Source organism: Acinonyx jubatus, chromosome B2 (genome assembly GCF_027475565.1).
Source record: "Acinonyx jubatus isolate Ajub_Pintada_27869175 chromosome B2, VMU_Ajub_asm_v1.0, whole genome shotgun sequence".
Taxonomy (NCBI): Eukaryota; Metazoa; Chordata; class Mammalia; order Carnivora; family Felidae; genus Acinonyx; species Acinonyx jubatus.
In genome coordinates, this window is record NC_069385.1 from 2,970,427 (window position 1) to 2,991,217 (window position 20,791).

Consider the following 20,791-nt stretch of genomic DNA (forward strand, 5'->3'; position numbering starts at 1 on the left):
TTCCACCCGGAAGAAGAGTGCATGGCCCTGCCCCAAGCCTCGCAGCCCCAGGCGGCCGCTAGTCTGTTTCCTGTCTCCCTGGATGAGCCCATTCTGTGCACATCATATACGTGGCCTCATACTGCATGCGGTCCCGGGTGCCTGGCTCCTTCATAAGCACCGTGCTTGCTAGATCGATCCATGTGGTAGCACGTGCCAGGACTTCGTTTCGTTTTATTGCTGAGTAATATTCCATCGCATGGCTAGTCCACAGTTTATCTGTTCCTCAGTTGACCCAATATTTGGGTTTTCACTCTTCGGCTGTTATTTACAATGCTGCTATGAGCATTTGGATACAAGCGCTGTGTGGACATATGTTTTCAGTTCTCTTGGGTGTGTATCTGGGGGTGGGGTGGCTGAGTCATGTGGCAACCCCGTGTTTCACCCCGGGAAGACAGCCGGGCTGTTTTCCAAAGCAGTCAAGCCACTTTGCACGCCTAGCGGCCGCGAGTGGGGGTTCCCATCCCTCTACATCCTGCCCGACACCTGTTGTGTTCCACTCTCTTGATTGTGGCCTTTCTGGAGAGTGTGAAGGGGGGTCTCATGGTGGTTTTATCATTTCCCTGATGGCTAATAAGTTTCGTGAGCTTATTGGCCATTTGTGTGTCTTCTTTGGAGAAACCTCCATTCGGTCCTTTGCTTGTTACTTAATTGGGCTGTCTTTGTATTACTAGGTTGTAAGTTATTCTTTAAATAGTTCCTTATGGGGCGCCTGGGTGGCTCAGTTGGTTAAGCAGCGACTTCGGCTCGGGTCATGTTCTCGCAGTTCGTGAGTTCGAGCCCCGCGTCGGGCTCTGTGCTGACGGCTCAGATCCTGGAGCCTGTTTCAGATTCTGTGTCTCCCTCTTTCTCTCTGACCCTCCCCCATTTATGCTCTGTCTCTCTCTGTCTCAAAAATAAATAAACGTTAAAAAAATTAAAAAAAAATAAATTAAAAAAAATAAATAGTTCCTTATCAGATATATGACTTGCAACAAGTTTCTCCCATTCTGTGGTCTTCCTTTACATCCTTTGGTTTTCCCTTAGGGGTCCTGCAGTCAGGCTTTGTTCTTTCTGATACTCGGATTGTCCTGGGTTTAATCACTGGGAGGCCCTCCCCACGGCTTCCTTTTCTATCAACACAAAAGGTAGAATTTCAGCCAGCTTCGGAGCAGACCAGGGGGCTTTGCAGGCTCCTGCCGTCACAACCCAAGAGCTCATCCCGTGGCCGCTCCGTCCTGCTGCACAGAGAAGGAGGACTGTCTGCAGTCAGCCATGTGAGCTACCCCTTCTGTGGGTGTGGCTGTAGCCGGGGCCCAGGGCCCCAAACACACCAGGTTCGCCCACTCGCTGCTGGCAAAACCCAAAGGCAGAGAAAGGAGTGATGGAGAAACAGGAAAGGGACTGATTTCAGGGAGGCCAGCTCCGGGAAGACGGCGGACTGGCGTCTCAAAGACGGTCTCCAAAGTGCCGAAGATACTTGCAGGTGTATGCGAGGAGAACGTGGGGCAGAGGTGGGTCTATGCAGGTGGGCAGTGAAGGTCAAAGGCAGCTTGTCTCCCAGTGATCCCGGCTGGTCCTGCTGGCTCAGCTCGGTCCTGATGCTCAAGGGGGTAGTTTGGGTTCCATCAGGTGATGCTTTGCCCTCAAGGGCCCTCGCCCCAAGCCAAGAGACCAGCTGGAAGGAAGAACCAACAGGGAAGCGTGAGGTCAAAGGGGAGGCAGCCTCAGTCCTTTTTCCCAGAGCAACTTGTCCCCACAGGGTGTTTTCACCACACTCAGAGCCAAACCATTGTATGAGAGAAGTTGAGATCCCCCCCCCCCACCTTTCTCCAACATTTACAGCCCCTCACTGATTAGAAAACGGAGCAGCAGCAGCAGGGGGCTCACAGGTAGGCACAGAAACTCAACTGCATATATGGTGCGATATTGGCTCCGTTTATAGATTAAAAACTGAGGCCTAGGCAGTTTTAAAAACTTGCCAAATGCAGGCAGCTAAATAAAAAGTGGCAGGATTTGTTCACCTGACTGGCAGGTCTGGTTTCTTCCATCGGCACACCCTGGCGGCCGGGCACGGGGCCACTGGAGCCCCTGGACCACCAGTCCCACGAGATGCTCCTTCCAAAGGGATCTCTGGTTAAGGACATTTGGTAACTGCTCCATGGATTAACTTTTATGCCATCACAATTCACATGAGCTTCATAAAGGCTCTCAAAAGAGCTGCAGAAAAAAATTAAACTTGTCGGATTCACACGTTTCCTAAATGCCTTTGGCCCAGGAAACCCTGCCCTCCATTGGCCCAGGACCCCCTGCCCTCCACCGGCTTCATTTTTCCCCTGAAGCCCCTAAGAACACCATGGTAGGAGAAAGCTGTCTATACTCACAAAGCGTGTTGGCCTCTTCTTCCCTGTGACCAGCAGTGGGCGATCCGTGGGTGACAGTTTGGCATCCTGTGATTACCCAGTTCCCTCTCGCCTTTCAGGGGTTGGGTTTACTGTCTAGTTCAGTGTTTAGTGGGAGTTGTGGCTCCAATCACTCATTTCAGTATAGAATGCAAACGAGTGATGCCTCTGTTTCCTTTAATCCTTTATCATAAACGATATCCTTTACCGTTTATGCCTAGGAAACTCCTGAATTGCCAAGCAAAATGAAGATTTCTTGCCCGTGAAGCCATTTCTTTGTGACTTCTGGAGGAACAGTATTGATGGGGCTTTGGGGTGATGGTGGGGTTCGGAGCCGACGGCCAAGGAAGAATTCTTGAAGATGTCTTTGCTGCAAAAAGGTGATTTTGTTAAAGCACAGGGACAGGACCCGTGGGCAGAAAGAGCTGCACTGGGGTTGTGGTGAGTGACTCATGATATACCCTCAGGTTGGGAGGGGGTCAGGGACAGAGTAAGTCTCTAAGGTATTTTGGAAGCAAGGTTTCCAGGACCTTGAAAACACTATTTATTACCGTTTAGTAAAACCTCAGTCATGAGACCCTTCAGATGTATACCAGGGGCCATAAGCTTGGAGTATGATTGCCGGCATGTATCCTGGGGGAGTTGAGACAAAGGAGGTTTCCAAAATGAGTTTTTATATGTTAGTTAAAGTAGACTCATGGGATCCTGGGGATCAGGCTAAGGTTAAGCCAAGATTCCCTTTTGCCCCCCAGCAAAGTTATCAACAAGCCAGCTGAGCTCCTAGAGGAAGGTCACTCTGCCTGTTTCAAGGACTTGTAGCTGGGCTGTAGGCAGTAAGGGAATTTAATTTTTCATTTGCCTTTCTTTCCTACACCACCATGGCCAGCAGTTAACCCCCCTTACATCTTGGTGAGGGTGATATTAGGGCTTCAGGAAATGGAGTCTGTAGGTTTCTGTGGCTAAGATTGCCTCTTTTTAAAAAAAAAAAAAATTTGTTAACGTTCATTCATTTTTGAGAGACAGAGAGAGACAGAGCATGAGCGGGGAAAGGGCAAAGAGAGGGAGACACAGAATCTGAAGCAGGCTCCAGGCTCTGAGCTGTCAGCACAGAGCCCGATGCGGGGCTCGAACCCACGAACTGCGAGATCATGACCTGAGCCTAAGTCGGACCCTCAACCGACCGAGCCCCCCAGGCGCCCCTAGATTGCCTCTTTCTTGCAGTTTATTAAGTTCTCCGTAAACTGAAGGAGCCCCCTGTCCCGTATGACGATGATCTCCACCAGTCAGACATTTGCTTTCTTTCCTTTCCCCTGTTCTTGGGCAGCCAGGAGAGTCAGAGGAATATCACACACACATCCCACCTGAGGTGCTGGGTGCTGTTAGCCTGTCCTCTGCCCTCAGCTTGCCCCATGCTCCCTCATCAGTATGGGAACAGTGACCCAGGAGAAAAGTGCGTGGGGGCAGGGGCTGTTGATCTCGAAGTATTCAAGCCTTGGGGGCAGCGCGATGGATTGATTACAGGTAGGACCTGAAGAGCTAAGGAGGCAAGAAAGTACACATCCATATTCTAAACGGTGCACTGGCTTCTGAGTGTCCCTGGTTCTCACTGAACTCCCGAGTTTCTTGGCTTACTCATTTACTGCATTCTTTAAATTACTAAAGCAATCAAACTAATGTGTGTTACCTAGCTGGAATCCATGTAAGGCAGGTGTTGGGCTGCAATAGATGGGCAGCAGGACGTTAACAACACATCTATGTTTTGAGTGTGTGTGTGTGTGTGTGTGTTTTAAGTTTATTTAGAGAGGGGCGCCTGGGTGGCTCAGTCGGTTAAGCAGCCGACTTCAGCTCAGGTCACGATCTCGCGGTCTGTGAGTTTGAGCCCCGCGTCGGGCTCTGTGCTGACAGCTCAGGGCCTGGAGCCTGTTTCCGATTCTGTGTCTCCCTCTCTCTCTGACCCTCCCCCGTTCATGCTCTGTGTCTCAAAAATAAATAAATGTTAAAAAAAATTTTTTTTTAAGTTTATTTAGAGAGCGACAGAGACAGTGCGCACAGGCGGGGGCAGAGAGAGTGGAACGGACACCGAGGTTCGCACAGAGTCGAGACACCGAAGCGTTTCTTTCCAGGAAGGAACTTTGTGCCGGCAACGCTCGGTTGGGTTCGCACTGGAAAAGCTGAGCCCCGAGTGCAGTGAGGTGTAGTCTTTTATAAATGTTTTTCTTGCCCGTCTCCCATACATGGTAACACCCAGTCACGCGGTCTGATTAGGTGGCCTCATGCCACAGGGTCGTGAGACATGTTACGTACATGGCAGACAGCCAGGTTGCCTTCCCTTATCTTGAGGGGTCCCCCCCCAACAGTCCTTAGGGATGAGACAAAATCCCAAGCAGGCTCTGTGCTGTCAGCGCAGAACCCACCATGGGGCTCGATCCCACGAACTGAGAGACCGTGACCTGAGCCGAAATCAAGAGTCAGGGGTCTGACCGACGGAGCCACCCAGGAGCCCGGTCACACATCGATGTTTATAAAACACGTACTCACCCCCCAAGTCCTCCTCGGAAATTGTCTCTTGTCATCACAACAGCTGTCCCAGATGGACAACATGGTCCTCGTTATCCCCATTTCCAGAAGAAAACCTGTGTAATTAAGTGTGTTAGTTCATAAGCAGAACTACCATGTCTTTTCCTTTTCTTTTCTTTCTTTTTTTTTTTGTTTTTTGTTATTTTGATAAGTGAAAAAACATGGCAAGTTTACTGCCATAGAGAAGATTGCTTCCACCGTGTGAGGCATCACAGACCTGCCTGCCAGGAAGCCCTCCACAGGACCCCCACGGAGGACCCCCCTACCCACACAAGCACTGCCCTGGATACGGTGTATATGGACTGCCTACACAACACCGGCCCACATGGGTGCGGTGTAACTAAGGGCCAGCTTCCCCCCTCCTCTGACTTCAATCTGTCTGAGCTCACAGTTCCCGTTCCTCATAGTCAACAGGGAAGCCCTGTGTGTGACCGTCATTTCTGGACTTTGAGAACGCTGGGCGTATGAGGTTCTGGCTTGATGCTAGGCCTTTGCAGCCTCTTCCGGAAACCTGGGACCCAAGCCAGCGATGTTTCATTTTTACTTTTCCATACTCTGTCCGTGTAGGGACCGGGTGAGGTTTCTAGGCCTTTCTAGAATTTCAGGAAATAATGTAGCTGGGTCTCTTGCCTCCTGCTGTGTTCTCTTATACATTAGACCATATTACCTGCTCCGTAGTTGAAGTAGGAAAGATACATATTTACATGGAAGAAGTCCTAATTGTGGCAACACGAAATAAGCAAAGAAAGCACGGCTCTTAGAGAAAGAGAGCCAGATTCAGATCTCGGGGAAGCTGCTGCTTAGCAGAGCGTTATTCCTTTTATATATTCCTTTAATTAAATCCTCTAGCTCCTACCTTCCACGCAATGGGACCTTAACAGAAGCCTCGAAGATCCAAGTGTGGCCGAACTGTGGCAAGCAGAATGTTCAGAAGCTGGCCTGGTGGTGACACCAGGAACTGGGGACAGGAGCCCTCAGTAGTGTTTCTCCACATGCTGTCACTGACCAGCTTTCAGAGGCTCCCCTCCAGATCTCCTGAAGCTCTAAGCTTGCGGGGGTCTAGGAATCTGCAGAGGATTCTTCTGATCCACTGCTCCTGAGGAAAAGAAAATACTAGGAGATAAGACTGAGCCATTGTGAGAACCGGGAGCCTCTTCTCACACTGGGTATTGGGGAGGGACCCTTCCCACGAACCCTGCAGAAGCACCTTGGTTTTATTCAAGAAGCCATTCAGTTTCTTTACGCTGCTCCCACCCCTCTGGGTTGTAAGAACTAATGTAGGAAAAGTGCCTAGCGGTTAACACACGGTAGCGAGCATTAAAAAACAAAACTCAAGAAGTAAAATTTAAAGAGCTACTTGGCTTTATTAAGCGATTCATGAATTGGGCAGCATTCCATCAGGCCAGGAGAGACGTGCTCCAAGGAGTTGTCCAAAATGGAAGGTGCCAGAGTCCAGCCCCAGCAGGCCCAGGGGTTCCCGAAGGATGAACGGCGTCGGCAAAAATAACAAACGCACACAGACGACAGCAGTGTGTTAGACAGGCCGCTTTATTGTGGCAAGCGTGGCATTATACGCGTTATTCCTTGTGGCGTGCATCATCTATGTTTCTCGGCTTTACCTAATGCTAAAAATGCTCCTTTGTGTCATCACCCATTAAGGAACCTCATGGTTATTTCTTTGTAACATTCCCTCCTCCCCTTTGCTTATTAATTTCTTGATACTACTTTCGTTATGTATCTACGTTTACTTATAGTTTATAAAGCGTTTGCTCTGCTATTTTCATGAAAGGCCATCCAGCTCTCAACACCTCAAGTGGAACGTTGACAGGGACATGACTTAATTGTTCAATTGATCCTTTGAACAATTTGCGGTACAAGGAACAAAAGTATTCGCTTTGGTCTGGGGTGCCGGGAGGGAGCCAAGAGGGCCCTGGGAACCCACGCCTTGTGCGCTCCCAGAGAGACAATGTATACCTAGGAATTAATGAACCATTCTATACCTTAACCCACCAGGTCCAATTACCATCTGGAATGCCTCTTGGGGGCCAAGTGGGCCTAGGGGTTGGAGTAACTTGTATCCAGATACATTCCTTTGTGGCCAGAGTGGGGCTTTCGAACCCATTTGCCCCCCTCCCTGGCTGGGAAATATATGGGGCTATCTTTCCTTTAGGGGACAGGCAGGCGGGGATGGCACCCACTGGATAAAAGGTTTCTTTTTTGTACTGGGGGTCATCCCCAGAAAATATCCCCAAGTTTGCCCCCATGGGTTTATTTTGAATCATCAATGCCAGTTGGACCATGGGGATGGCCGTGATGAGTAAGAGGAGGGATACCAGTAGCTTCCCATTCGGAGGGTCGCTGTGCATTGCCCTTCCGCCAACCACCGGGGCTGTGCCATCAGGAAGGCTGGACGGATCGGCTCCCGGCAGGAACGTTTTTATAGGAAAGAGGGAAGCAAGAAGTTATTTGCAAAAGAAAAGATGGTTTCAGGCAAGGTCACCTTGGGAAGGGCAAGGGGTCTTATCACGCACATTATGTCACCTCCTTTGGGGGCAGGGGGGGACTGGAAAGGGCCCAAGTAACATATTACCTCACTGATACTGGCCAGAAAATTCCAGATTGCCTGGCTTCAAATTCCACTCCCAGAAAGTTTGAAACTGCAATTAAGTCTTGGTTTGCAGGACTGGAGGCAAGTGACTCCACCTTGGGCCTGCGTTTTCTTTTTAGCGCTAATAACCATAGCACTATTAATGATCAACCCTCTTGTTTTTTCTCAGCTCATTCATTTATTCCTTCACCTTGAAGCACCAGCTAAACATAACCGACCTTCCTGCGTTATTCTGGGATGGCAGTGCTGCCTATTCAGACAACTTTCAAACAAGATCAAGGTCAGGTGTGACCCACGGAGATCCTGAGCAGAAAATGAATCTGACTCAAAGGCCTGCTGTTTTACTTCTCAAAGGCATTTCTTTAATGCCATTTAAAAAGATTTTTTTTTTTTTTTGAGAGAGAGAGTGAGCCGAGGAGGGGCAGAGAGAGAGAGAAGGAGAAAGAATCCCAAGGAGGCTCTGCACTGTCAGCACAGAAATCAAGAGTCGGAGGTTCACTGACTGAGCCACCCAGCGCCCCTGATGTTTATTTTCGATAGCGTATGTTTCCTGTACAAATTTCAATAGGAATAAAAAAAGTATACAGTGAAAAGGCTGTTTCTCTCCAGCCCTCTGCACTTGGACATCTTTTGAGGCAGTCCCTGCCAACACGTCCCTTTCAACTTTGGAAACAGACTTACAGATTTTCTCTGTCCCCGTGCACAAATGAGTAGCGCACTTTACACACGATTCTGCCCCTTGATTTTTCTTACACATTTTAGAGCTCTTTCCATACCGGCACACACAGAGCACCCTTCCCCTTCCGAGCTGCTACATGATTCAGTGGAATGGATGCAGCGTGATCTAACTCTCCCTGTGGGTGGACATATTAAAAATAATGCTGTGCATCTGAAATTGCACAAGCTTGCCTGTCGGGGGGGCGGGGGGGCCGCTGGAGAAGGGCCAGCTGGGCCAAAGGGCGTGTCCATAGCCAACGTCAATCCACGCCACCAACCGCCCACAGCAGTGTTGACATCCAATTTAGGCTCCTACCAGAGACTGCCTGCCGCCCGTCCCCTACACCTTCACCAAAAGGCATGGTGAGGGCCGATGGTTTTCATCTGGGGCCCCTAACAGAAGATTTTAAAAACCAGGGCGCCTGGGTGGCTCAGTCGGTTAAGCAACCCATTCCGGCTCAGGTCATGTTCTCTCTCGGGTCCTTGAGTTCTAGCCCCGCGTCAGGGTCTCGGCCGCTCTCTGCGCAGGCAGCACAGAGCCTGCTTTGGATCATCTGTCTTCCTCTCTCTCTGCCCTTCCCCCCACCTCAAACATCAGCAAATAAAAAAGCGGGGGAGGGGGGACAGTTAAAAAAGAGACCCGACCAACCGAACCCTCCTGTCCCGCCTCCCCGACAGGGCGTACCCAGAGCGCACCCGGGCCGCCCACGCGGACACTCCGGGCGCACCCCGGCCCGGCCAAGGTGCCCTTGCGGGTACCGCGGCACAGACCCTCGGGCGGCCGCCACCGACCGTCACCTCCGCGCCAGAGGACTGCGGCGGCCGGGGCTGAGCCAGCGCCAGCCAATCCCCGGCCGGCCCCGGCCGTTTTACGGCAGCAGGTCCCAGCCAATCCGCGCCGCCGCCTCCCGCCCTGCGCCCTCCCATAGGCCGAGCGCCCGGCGGCGCGGCGCGGCCGTAAGGCGGAGCCGGCTGTCGTGACGCGGGCCCCGGGGGCGGGGGCGGCGTTCCCGCTGTTCGCCGGACTGGGTGTCATTGGGCTCCGAGGAGCGGCGGCCGGGGCACTGCGGGGTGTCTGGTGTCGGGCACGGCCATGGCGGGCGCGCTGGTGCGGAAAGCGGCGGACTATGTCCGGAGCAAGGACTTTCGGGACTACCTCATGAGGTGACGAGTCCCCCGGGCCAGACCTCCGGAACCCCCGAGGGCTCCCGGAGGTCGGGGTTGACGCCGCCCGGGACGCGGGGGCCACGAGGGCGCGGGGGCCGGGCGGCGGGGCCAGCGGGGGTGGGGGGCAGCGGGGCGGGCTCCGGGCAGCGCCGAGGACCCTGGCCCCTGGCGCGGTTTCCTGGCCGGATGTCGCTTCTCGGCACCTGCGGGGCAGCTGGGCGCCCAGGTGTGGGGCTGGGAGGGGCCGGCGGGAGGCGCCGGGAGAGCGTGCGCGCGTCCAGGACGCGGGCGCTGCTGCAGGTGCGCTGCAGGTGCGCGCGATCGCCCCTCCTGGAGTCCCCGCGATCACTTGTGCCGGGTCCCGCGCGCCTTTCCGTTTTCCGGCTTCGGAGGACTTTCAGTCTGAGCGGGGAAGGGAATCCAATCTCAAATATTTTTATGCACGAATATTCTGACGGCCAAAGTAAAGCAGCGCGTCTCCAAGGACATGCTTTTCCTTACTCGATTTTCCCTTCACTCTTCCTTTCCAGTTAGAAACGAAGGGCATTTGCGGGTGAAAGGGCCCAAGACACACTTTCTACATTCTATTTCCATCTCGAGTCTTGAGACTCTTGCTTTTATTTCAGAATATGTAGTATAACTTTACAAGTTTTATATATTATTATATTATATCAACCAGGTATTAGAGATTTTTAATTTTTTTTAAAGTAATCTCTACACCCAAGGCGGGACTTGAATTCACAACTCCTGAGGTCAAGAGTTGCAGGCGCTACCCACCGAGCCAATCTAGTGCCCCCGAAACAGTTTTAAATACTTTATTTAGGAGTTTAAGTTTTGGTTTTCCTGTCTTGTGATTTTAAAACCTAGGTGTTGGGCTATGTTTTGATTTGTTTTGTTTTGTTTTGTTTTTGGGGGGGGGGGGGGAGAATCCCAAGCAGGCTCCACGCTGGGTGAGCAGCTGGACCTGGGGCTCAGTCCCACCACCCTGAGATTCTGACCTGCGCCGAAATCGAGAGTCCCACGCTTGACGGACTGAGCCATCCAGGCGCCCCTGTTTTGTTTTGTTTTGTTTTGTTTTGTTTTGTTTTGTTTTGTTTTGTTTTGTTTTCCAATGGTGAATAGCGTGCCGAAGAGGCTAAGTGAGGACCACTGAGGACAAATGAGTCCTGTAACCATCCAAAAGGTACAGCGCGAGGGCAACTGAACCTCTGCCAATGTGAAAAGAATTCCTTTTTAAGTCCTGAACTCTGCAAACACTGTTTACTTGTGATTTTACAGAGCAGCAGGGTGAGAGGTACGATTCAGTCTCTCCTGTGATGAATTTGGAAACACCCTTCACTCCCAGCTCTCCAGTTAGGAAGTTTCTGTACTTGAGTAGGACGGTGATCAATGAGGACAGATGTTTAGTGCTGTGGAGCAGGGTGGTTTATCAGAGGAACGTGTTGGGGAAATCTGAGCAAGCAGTCCTGCGAGGGTCAGTTCTCAGCCCTGCGGTTAAGTTTCTCTTGGAATGTTACCTTTTTACTACTGTTTTCTGCTTTGGATAATGGGCCTTCCTAATCATTAGGTACAGCAAAGGATAAAATTGTATGGAATAATTGAGAACAAAGTGGTCACACCTTATTCATTTAAGAAAAAATATTGATTTTTAGGTAACGTCCTATTACCTAAGAATAGTTTGTTGGATTTATTTTCGGGGCGCCTGGGTGGCTCAGTCAGTTTAGCGTCCAACTTTAGCTCAGGCCATGATCTCCCAGTTCATGGGTTCGAGCCCCACAACAGGCTCTGTGCTGACAGCTCAGAGCCTAGAGCCTGCTCTTGACTCTTTGTCTCCCTCTCTCTGCCCCTCCCCTACTCGTGCTCTCTCTCTCTCAAAAATAAACATTAAAAAAATGTTTTTTAAATATATTTTCAAGGAGGTGAGCCCTGCTTTTCTACTTATTTCTATTCTTATTTTTACTATTTTCTATTTCTGTCTTTTTTTCCTAGCAGTTAGGTTTCCCAGAGCCGGACTTTGTAACTCAATATTTTGATATGGTTTAACCTTTCTTCCTAAGATTAACTTCATGTGGTTTACTGTGTGTATACTTTTTCCAGTGTTACTTTGAGTTAAGTCTTGACTAAATGAGGAAGAGAGTGGCAGTGCCCGGGGAAGAGTGCTGTCTCCTGGGGCAGCAGACGGAAGAGTGACTCCTACTCAAGGGATCCCCAGCAAATCCAATCCCAGTGGGCCTCGGTTACCTGCCTGTGAAATGGGTTTAATGATCATGCCCTTTCTGGTTGGGTTGTTGAGAACATTAAACTGGATGAAGGATGTGAAAATAAATACTCAGACTCCCAATCACCATGCAATTCATAATTTATATTACGCTCTGTGTGTGTGTGTGTGTGTGTGTGTGTGTGTGCGATCAGAAACACTCTATACTGTTCTGGAAAAGGTTAAAATCTTGTGAAGCTCTGTGATCCTGACCTGAAATGACTTCTGTGAACTGACTGGATGGAGCGAGATGCCAGGCTGGCTGTGTTTGCCCTGCTGCGGCTGTTGGCAGCAGTGGGGTTTCATGCCCCCCACAGCCGGGGGTGGAGGGCCGCTGAAGGGCTGGTATCAGAACTCTCACCAGGCGATCTTTCTTTGAGCTTTTTCTCCTAGAAAGAGAACCTGCTCCCCCTACAACTTACAGGGGAAAGCTCTCCCTGTGTGTTCTCCCAAGCTGCTGTGCTTTGCAAATGAGAATTAAGCCCAAGGAAGAAAACCTCATCACCTCTCTCTTCCATCAGAAATGAGGGTCTGCACATTCTCACCTCCGCAGTGACTTTGCACTCCCTACCAGCGGAAGATCTGGATCCTTACGACCTACTGAGGGGAGACAGAGATCTTCTAAACTAAAGCTGTTCCTGAATTTTTTTTTTTAATGTTGTATTTATTTTTCAGAGAGAGTGCAAGTGGGGGAGAGGCAGAGTGAGAAAGGGACAGAGGATCTGAAGCAGGCTCCGTGCTCACAGCACAGAGCCCACTGCGGGGCTCGAACTCAAGAACTACGAGATACGACCTGAGCTGAAGTCAGACGCTCAACCAACTGAGCCACCCAGGCGCCCCATAAAAATTATTTTAATAACACAGTTGAGTGTTTCAGCAAAAATATAAAATCCTATTTCATACAGATTATAAAATTCTGTCTGTCACATTGTATGAGTAAGATGGAAATGTCTTTCTTACTAATGTGGATTTCCAAGTGTATTTTAAAATGTTCATTTTTTTTGCACCAAGCAACAGAAGTTAAGGAATCGGCTGTAGCCATAGCAAGAGTGTGGACTTTGATTGGATATAGAGTGGAAAAAAATGAAAGGCATTACGAGGATGTTTAAGTAGGGTCTTTTTTTTTTTTTAATGTTTTTATTTATTTTTAAGGGAGAGAGAGACAGAGCATGAGCAGAGGAGGCGCAGAGAGTGAGAGGGAGACACAGAATCCAAAGCAGGCTCCAGGCTCTGAGCTGTCAGCACAGGGCCCGACACGGGGCTCAAACTCACAGACTGTGAGATCATGACCTGAGCCGAAGTCAGACGCTTAACCAACTAAGCATCCTAGGCACCCCTAAGTAGGGTCTTAATATCAAGTAATTACTGACAGCTTTCGTCAGATGTGATTTATGGTAACGTGAGACCCAAGTGATGAGTTTGAACAGTGAGTGGGAATCCTGGCGCCCATCATTTTTAGCTGCGTGGTCCTGGACAATTACTTATCTTTTGTGCTTTGGTAGCTGTTTGACAGTATAGTATCCTGCTTGGCAAAAGTAAGTGACCCATTTATTCTTTATTATTATGCCATGTTGAATCCTCTGGGTTCTGATACTCTTTTTTTGGTGCCTTCTGTCTCTTCTCCGGCTGATTTTCTTACCCTAACCAGGATCTTGAATCAAGAACTTCCTGGATCTCTGCTATCTTTTTTTTTTTTTTTAAACTAATCGCCAAAGTGGGTCTTGAACTCACAAGCTGAGATCAAGAGTCGTGTGCCCTACCAACTGGAGCTGGACAGGCACCCCTATCTTTTTTTTTTTAATTTTTAAAAATTTTCTCATATACCTTCTTGATGGAGTAAAAGAAATTGCTTTTTGTTTTTCCTTTCTTCATTCTTGCTCCTGAATTTTGGCTAAGGAGAATGAATTAAGATTGAACAAGTAAATTCTGAGGTGTAAGGCATATGCTTTAATGATTGAGTCAGTGACGGTCTGTGCAGATTAATTCTAGAGATTTACCCCCTTTCCTGAGAGAGGTGGATGGATGGGTGGATGGATACACACACACACATCTGTGTGTGTGTGTGTGTGTGTGTGTGTGTGTGTGTGTGTGTATACGTATATAGGGAGACACAGGATCTGAAGCAGGTTCCAGGCCCAGCTGTCAGCACAGAGCCCGACACGGGGCTCGAACCCACAAACCGTGAGATCATGACCTGAGCCGAAGTCAGACGTTCAACCGACTGAGCCACCCAGGTGGCCCTTGATGTATTTTTAAATGGTACCGGGTTTAACGATCAGAAAAAAAAATCACTGGAAAGTTTTTACTATTCATTCAACAAAGACTTTTTGAGTGCGTGGCAAATGCTGGGCACTGTTTGACGTTCCAGAGTTTTAGAAGTGAACAGAATGTAAAATTACTTGCCTGTCTTTAGGGGCTTTCTTTCTGGCGATAACCTGTTCCTAACGGCGAGCTCGCCGTTGCCGGAGCTGTGCGTCACCGCATCTCTCTCCTGCTTGTCCTTTCCAGAGAAACGCCCCCGTTCAGCCTGTGCCGTCCAGCCTGACGGCCGTGAGCGCTTTCGCTGTGGCCACAGTCCAAATGGGGTGCACCCTGAATGTCTACATGCACCGGATCTCAGGAGCTTAGTACAAAAAAAGAATGTAAAATAGCCCATTCATAAGTTTCTCTCGATTACGTGTTCAGATTAAGATATTTCCGGTACGTCAGAATGAACTTAATAAAATCGACTTCTTTTGTTTTACTTTTGTGAACGTGGCTTCTGGAAATCTTAAAATTAATGTGTGGCTGCTGCTAGTCACTTGCATCACCTTTCTGCGGGACAGCTTTGCTCTGAGGCTTCAGCATTAGACCGTGTCGTGAAACGGAGGTCAGCGCTGTTGCTGGGATTACCCCCACATCTCAGGGAGAGAAGAGTGTGCTTGCTCACCTGTGGCTCTGCTTCGGGAACCCGAGCAAAGTGGGAGGTCGCAGGAACCTGGAGGAACAGACGTCTTTCAAAGCAGCTGATCTCTCTCTCTCTCTTTTTTTTTTTTCCATGTCTCTTGTCTGCGCCTTGGTGACTCCTCACCAAATAGTACGGTAAGAAAATTGTTCTCCTTCATTTCAGGCTTTTGCAGACTTTCTGCACTAACAGAGGTATGGACGGCAGGCCCGGCCTCCTTTGCTTGAGATAGCGTATCCAGCCACCGTGCCTGGTGGCTCTCCCGGTGTCCCCCTGGGTGACCTGGTCCACTCTGGGCGCTAACCCCTGGCAGGACCAGTGCCTCGACTGCTGAGCTGATGGGCGTGGGCCAAACACGTATTTCCAAACAGGGAAGTGACACCTAGAGGCGTGTACTAGGCGAAGGATGCGTTACTGACTTTCCAAGGTTAGATCTCTTAGTGAACGAGTATTCAAATTATTTTTACCTTTCATGTTATTTTTAAGAAACAGCGTTCATAATCGAGTGTGTAGATAGCCTTCGACTTGCAGTGCTCTGCCTCACGCTTAAGTCCTCACACCAGAATTTGTAATCTCATCATTTGTGCGGACAACCCCAGGGCTGCTGGGGATGTGGGATTTCTGCCCTGGTCTTGTCCGTGGCCCCAGCCGTGAGGGAAGACGCCTGTGTGCCCGGTGGGGGAAGCCACTCCTAGGCAAACTCTGCAGGCTGTTCCAGCCCGGAGGCTGTGCGCGATAAAGTAGATACCGGGCCACCGCACAGTGCAGAGCTGTGGAAAGATTAACTAGAAAAAGATGAAACTAGACCCAAGTGGAGAAAGGCCTGGTCAAGAAAGGAGGAAAGGAAGACACTGGGTGGTAGCTGGAAAATGAAGGGACTCCCAGGCAAAGGACAGGTGGAGAAGGGAGGAAGTTGGAGACGGAAGGCTGGGGGCCCTCCGTCACCAGGCGTCTGGGATGGAGGGGAGAGAAGGGACAGCGGCCACCCGTCATCCAGGTACTGGAAGTTAAAGTTCTAGAGGTGTGTCTCACCCAGATAACATCCGGTCTAAAGACGAGGACTAGTTAGCCGCCCAGAACCCCGGAGATCGTTTGCACCCGCTGTGTCTAGTTTGCGGGGTCCTGACTCTGTTGTAGACTGTCAGTGCCTAGCGTCCCGGCCCTGCGGGAGCTCTGATGCGTCACCACTGTTTCAGACCTAGCATGCGAAGTAAGCACTGCAGAATGCTCTCCTGTCCGGCCAGGTGTCATTCTCCTCTATTTTTCTTGGATTTCCCTGGTCTCCCGCTGCTTATGGGAGTTTGGGTTTCAATGACTCCTGGTCAGTGTCAGAAACGGATTCAGCAGCTTGAATTTGTCTTAAATGCTCCAGCGGGCAGCACTGCACAGATTACTGCTTAATATTCTGAAAACTAAGAAGGGTGTTTAGCCAATGACGTGTGGTTTCTTTCACATTTTAAAGTACTGAAAATTGCACATTCATAAAACAATTTTTAATGTACTGGAAAAGCCAGCAGCCAGTTTTATCAAATTGGGTGCCGCTGCTGTTAAACACGGGCAACTTCTTGGTTCCGGGGCGGCCGCGGTCACAGTGTGGCACAACAGCGGGGGCTTTGCCATCGAGAGTAGTTTCCAACCTTAATTTCCTAGGATCTGGCAGTTCTGAGTGCGGATTTCCAGGCTCTCTGATCTTAATCTAGTTCACACGAGCTGAAAAGCAGTTTCTCCCCTCTTAGGGTACTTTCTTCAGAAAAAATACCCAGTTTAGGATCTGCATGGTAAGAGATAGTGACAGATCTCTTAATGAGCATTTGAAGGGGGAGGGGGGCTGATAGATTTGAACATTACCTTGCGGAGGATAGTTGTGATGAGGTTTAAGTTGTGCCAGGAGGGCATGGGGTGAGGAGTTAATCGGATTGAAAGTTCTCTGGGCAGGGCATTCAGTTCCCTGGTGGGAAGCTGCCAGATATTTTCTGCTTCTGGGCTCACCTCTGAAGAGCGGCCCATTTCTGGGCTGACCCTTGAACAGTCAGGGCCCGGATGTTAACCGGCCTGCAGGCCGTGCACACGATGGTGAAGTCCTGTCCTGACGCATTTCCATTATCTGCGTTATCACTTAACGGAGGGCCGCAGCTGTTCACTCCCGCCTTACCCTTTTCCTCTTCCCTTTCCCTCCTCTCATTTCTGTAGCACTTCTGGGGCCCTGTAGCCAACTGGGGTCTTCCCATTGCTGCCATCAATGACATGAAAAAGTCTCCAGAGATTATCAGTGGGCGGATGACGTTTGGTAAGGATGCGGCTGCGAACAGCTGGGAGGGCTTCACGCATAGAATCACGCGGAATATGGCTCCCACGCTCCGCTGTTCGCAAATGACCCATGGAGCGACACAGCGTTGGAACGGCGTCGCTTGTCCGTGGGGTGGAAAAAGCAGAGCTGTTTTGAAATATTTATCTCGAAAGTGTTGGGGTCCTGTGTGCCTCTCAGATGGGCACACAACTGAAAACTGTCCTCTTGAACCTCTATTTGGAGGACGTGCCTTTAAGTGCGTTTGGAGCCCTGCTACTTGTCCTTAAGGCGTTGCTGCTGCGGGATTAAGTAGGAGTTCTTCCAGACGGTGGGCCGTAAACAGTCCTGAGGGGACAGGAAGTGGCCAGAGCTACTGGCCACTGCAGCGAGCAGACTGTCCTTAGAGTGTTTGGGAAGTAAGGCACCAAGCGGCAGAGTAAAATGTAGGATGAGCTTCCCATTCACGGAAGCATTTAGGCAGCGACGTTCTTCATCTGCCACGAGTTTTAGCAGGAGAGATTCTTGTTCCGATTAAGCTGATTGAGCCCCGACCTCCGAGCACGCAGCTCGGGGTCTGCTGAGCCGTAAGTCATTGCCTCGCTTTGATGTTTCCGGCAGCCCTCTGCTGTTACTCCTTGACGTTCATGAGATTTGCCTACAAGGTGCAGCCTCGAAACTGGCTTCTCTTCGCCTGTCACGCCACAAACGAAGTCGCCCAGCTCATTCAGGGGAGTCGCCTTATCAAATACGAGTAAGCCCCTTCCGGTCTCATCACTTCCGTTTTGAGAAATTACGGAGAACGAAACTCAAATCTGGAGGCGTCGGGGGCACCGGGCGTGAGTGTGTGCGGAGAGGACGCGTTAGCTGTGGGGGAAGCTGGACTCTGGGCAAAAATATGCTGTTGAAAAAAAAAAATATGCTGCTGAATTGAAAACAGTGAGTGCACTGCAGGTTTGCTTATGAAAACGTGCAAATTAACAGGAAGTAGGATATTGCTGTTTCCATAACACGTTCGGTTTTAATAAATGTAAAGGTGTCTTCTCAAAGTCATCCAAGTTCTTGGAGGCCCCAGTGAAATTTGTCTCAAACTGAATTTTTCTTTGTGTTTATTTCCAGGATGACTAAAAAGGCATCAGCGTAACAAGGGAAAATGAAAAACCAGCTGTTGGAAGGGAAGCTATGCCGCTGCTGAGTCAGTCTGCCTCACGATAGGCTCGCTAAGGAAAACAGGCTGGCTACTATTTTTACTAACCAGTTTTTCTAGAAATAGCTGAGAGTCCCGAAGCCAACTCTCTGCTGCCTTACAAGTACCGAATATTTTACTTCTCTTCGTAAAGAGTAGCTCAAAATATGCGATCAATTTGGTAATTCCCGATGATGGTTTTATCTGCGGTAATATGGATAGTACCTGTTAGAATTTACTTAATGAAAAACCGAAGAGAACATCGTTTGTAATTATTAGCATTTAAGTACTCAGAATTCTTAACTGTAATGACCACAAGACCGACGGCTGGCCACATACTCCAATCTCATTGCCAATGTTTTGAAAAAGTGTGTATTTCCATGCAGTGTGTATATTGAGCTTCTGGAACTTAATGGCAATAAATGATTTAAATATTTGTCAAATGAGTGTGATATTAAGTATCTTGCTGGGCTAAAAAACCGCAGAACCAGAATGTCCCTGGAAAGAGCCTTGTGCGTAGAGTGGTGCTCCTGGAAAACGAGGAAGGCAGCCGGGGGACGGCGAGCTGGACGGCCGGTGTCGGGAAGGCGCCGACGGTCACTCAGGACACGCTCTTTCCTCCGGGCGGCGTTAGAAAGTGCACCCATGGGTGGCACCTGGAGCAGGCCGTGGGGTAGCTGATGTCAGAGCCGAGCCGTGCCCCCGAGAGCCGTCGGGTGACAGCCCACAGCGGACAGGCGCGTGTCCCCAGCTCTGCGGGCGCCCGAGCAGGGGAGCCCGTGGCTCAGGAGCCGCTCCGGGGAGTCGGCCGGGTGGGGAGAGGCCACAGCGCTAACCTCTCCCCACGGATGGCGGCACCGCTTTCTGTGGCAAAGAGCGGCAGGCGGATCCAAGTCATTTCTCGCTGTCACTCTCTTTAAAGGCGTGAGACCGTGGGCAGAGCATTCTCACCTGTGCTCCCGTTTCCCCTCTGGAGGCGAGGGGGCGCCGCCTCCGGGGTCCCCTCAGGCCCGTTGCTCCGCACTTGACCTGAGCGGGGGTCGGGCGAGAGGACCCAGCGACGAGAGCCCGGACTGGCTTAGCGAAGTGAGAGCGCCGGGTTCCAGTCGTGCAGGTAACGTCGCTTGTGAGAACCCCAGACCGCAGGGTGTGGAAAGTGCCAGCTGGAACCTGCCTGGGGCTTCCGGCTGCCCTCTGGTGCCAGTCACCGCTGGCGTTCTGGTTTGGGATCTTCCTCTTTTAAAAAGGTTTTGTTTCAATTTTATTTATTTAGAGAGAGCACACACACACGCGGGGGAGGGTCACAGAGAAGGCGTGACAGAATCCCAAGCAGGGGCTGCAACATCATCACAGAGCCCGATGTGGGGCCCGAACCCACAAACTGTGACATTGTGACCCGAGCCGAGATCAAGAGTCGGACACCCAACCCACTGCGCCCCCAGGCGCCCCTGGGATCTTCCTCTTTCTTTTGTCCCTTGCAAGAATTCTCGTCCACCCGTCTCACGTGCTCCTGGGGAGCAAGGGCCTTTCCTGCCTCTGAAGGTACGGCTGTCCCGAGAGCCTCGGGGATCGTGGTGCAGACACTGCAGACCTGTGAGCAGGAGGCCTGATGACACAGTTCCGCAGGCTGCCTCAGTGGGCCTCCCCATACACCTGAGAAGGCAGGCAGGGGCCAGCATGGTCCCTTCTCCAGCAGGTGTTCCTGACGTGAGACAGAAACCTGCAGGGACGTCTGGGCGGCTCAGGTCACGATCTCAATGGCTTGTAGGTTCAAGACGCACGTCGGGCTCTGTGCTGACAGCACGGAGCCTGCTTGGGATTCTCTCTCTCTCTCTCTCTCTCTCTCTCTCTCTCTCTCTCAAAAATAGACAAATACATTAAAAAGAAATCTGCAGATGGACACAGAGGAACACATGGGATGAAAGTCCATGCAGACGATGCAGAAGTTGCATGAGGAAGGGGTACTGGGTGCCCTAGGGGAGCAGGGAGGTTTCACCATCCTGGGGAAAGGAGCGAGGGACCAGGAGGGGACACTGATCCTGTCCCTGGCTCCCTCAGAGGGTCTGAAGCTCCCAGCCGTCTGCCTTCTCTGCGCAGAGCCGAGTGCTTGCGGGTCGGAGGGAGGGTACGGGCGAGACCAGAAGGTGTGAAGCGTTCCACTGCGGGGGTCTGGGTCCTGATCTCACCCAGATCAACGCCGACGTGAGAAAGTACGTTCCAGAGCAGAATTCCTTTGTGTTTTTGTTCTTGTTGTTTTCAAGCTTCTTGGTTGCTTTAAAATGACCAGTAGCAGAAAGGACACTTCCCGCAAGTGGGCGTCCAGGTCGTCGGTGATCCTTGTCAGGAGAAGACCGACCGGTTAGCCGTCACTCTGCTCTCGGGCAGTGGCAGCCTTCCAGGCGGCAAGGACTCCGAGGCCTGGGCCGGCTCGCGCCCGTACTGCTTTCTTCCTGGGGACTGGCACGGCTCTGCCTCCTAGGGACGTTTGCGGGATATTCTCACGAGAGGTGGCGTCGGGTCCGTGCCCAGGGCCGTGTGTGGTGGAGACACTGCTGGTGACGTTTATACCGTCACCACAACACGAGTCAGCCCTCCAAGTGGTAGTGGCCCCACGAGAAAACGCAGAGACGG

At 50.8% G+C, this 20,791-nt stretch overlaps 1 protein-coding gene and 1 long non-coding RNA gene across 3 annotated transcripts; one reads left to right on the plus strand and one right to left on the minus strand.

Moving 5' to 3' along the window:
• Positions 1-4,228: 4,228 nt before the first annotated feature.
• Positions 4,229-9,333, minus strand: LOC113598588 (uncharacterized). The gene is made up of 4 exons (XR_008298213.1): positions 8,421-9,333; positions 5,854-6,093; positions 4,959-5,053; positions 4,229-4,591 (listed from the first exon to the last, which is right to left on the minus strand). It is a non-coding gene; the product is annotated as an uncharacterized LOC113598588 (long non-coding RNA).
• On the plus strand, positions 9,292-18,603 carry MPC1 (mitochondrial pyruvate carrier 1). 2 transcript variants are annotated; one of them, XM_053221997.1, is made up of 5 exons: positions 9,292-9,486; positions 14,824-14,884; positions 16,881-16,977; positions 17,596-17,728; positions 18,094-18,603. In XM_053221997.1, exons 1-5 carry the CDS (start codon positions 9,416-9,418, stop codon positions 18,116-18,118), a joined length of 387 nt encoding a protein of 128 aa, XP_053077972.1. In that variant the 5' UTR covers positions 9,292-9,415; the 3' UTR covers positions 18,119-18,603. The 2 variants fall into 2 exon arrangements, with proteins under 2 accessions (XP_053077972.1, XP_026912282.1); XM_027056481.2 differs by having other exon boundaries at positions 9,293-9,486; positions 14,824-14,827.
• The last annotated feature ends 2,188 nt before the right edge of the window (positions 18,604-20,791 follow it).

Excerpts from the sequence above, each read along its gene's own strand:
- MPC1 (XM_053221997.1), top strand. The coding sequence starts at position 9,416 with ATGGCGGGCGCGCTGGTGCGGAAAGCGGCGGACTATGTCCGGAGCAAG. Across the intron at positions 16,978-17,595 it reads CAGTGGGCGGATGACGTTTG|CCCTCTGCTGTTACTCCTTG; the intron begins GTAAGGATGCGG and ends TGTTTCCGGCAG. Across the intron at positions 17,729-18,093 it reads AGTCGCCTTATCAAATACGA|GATGACTAAAAAGGCATCAG; the intron begins GTAAGCCCCTTC and ends GTTTATTTCCAG.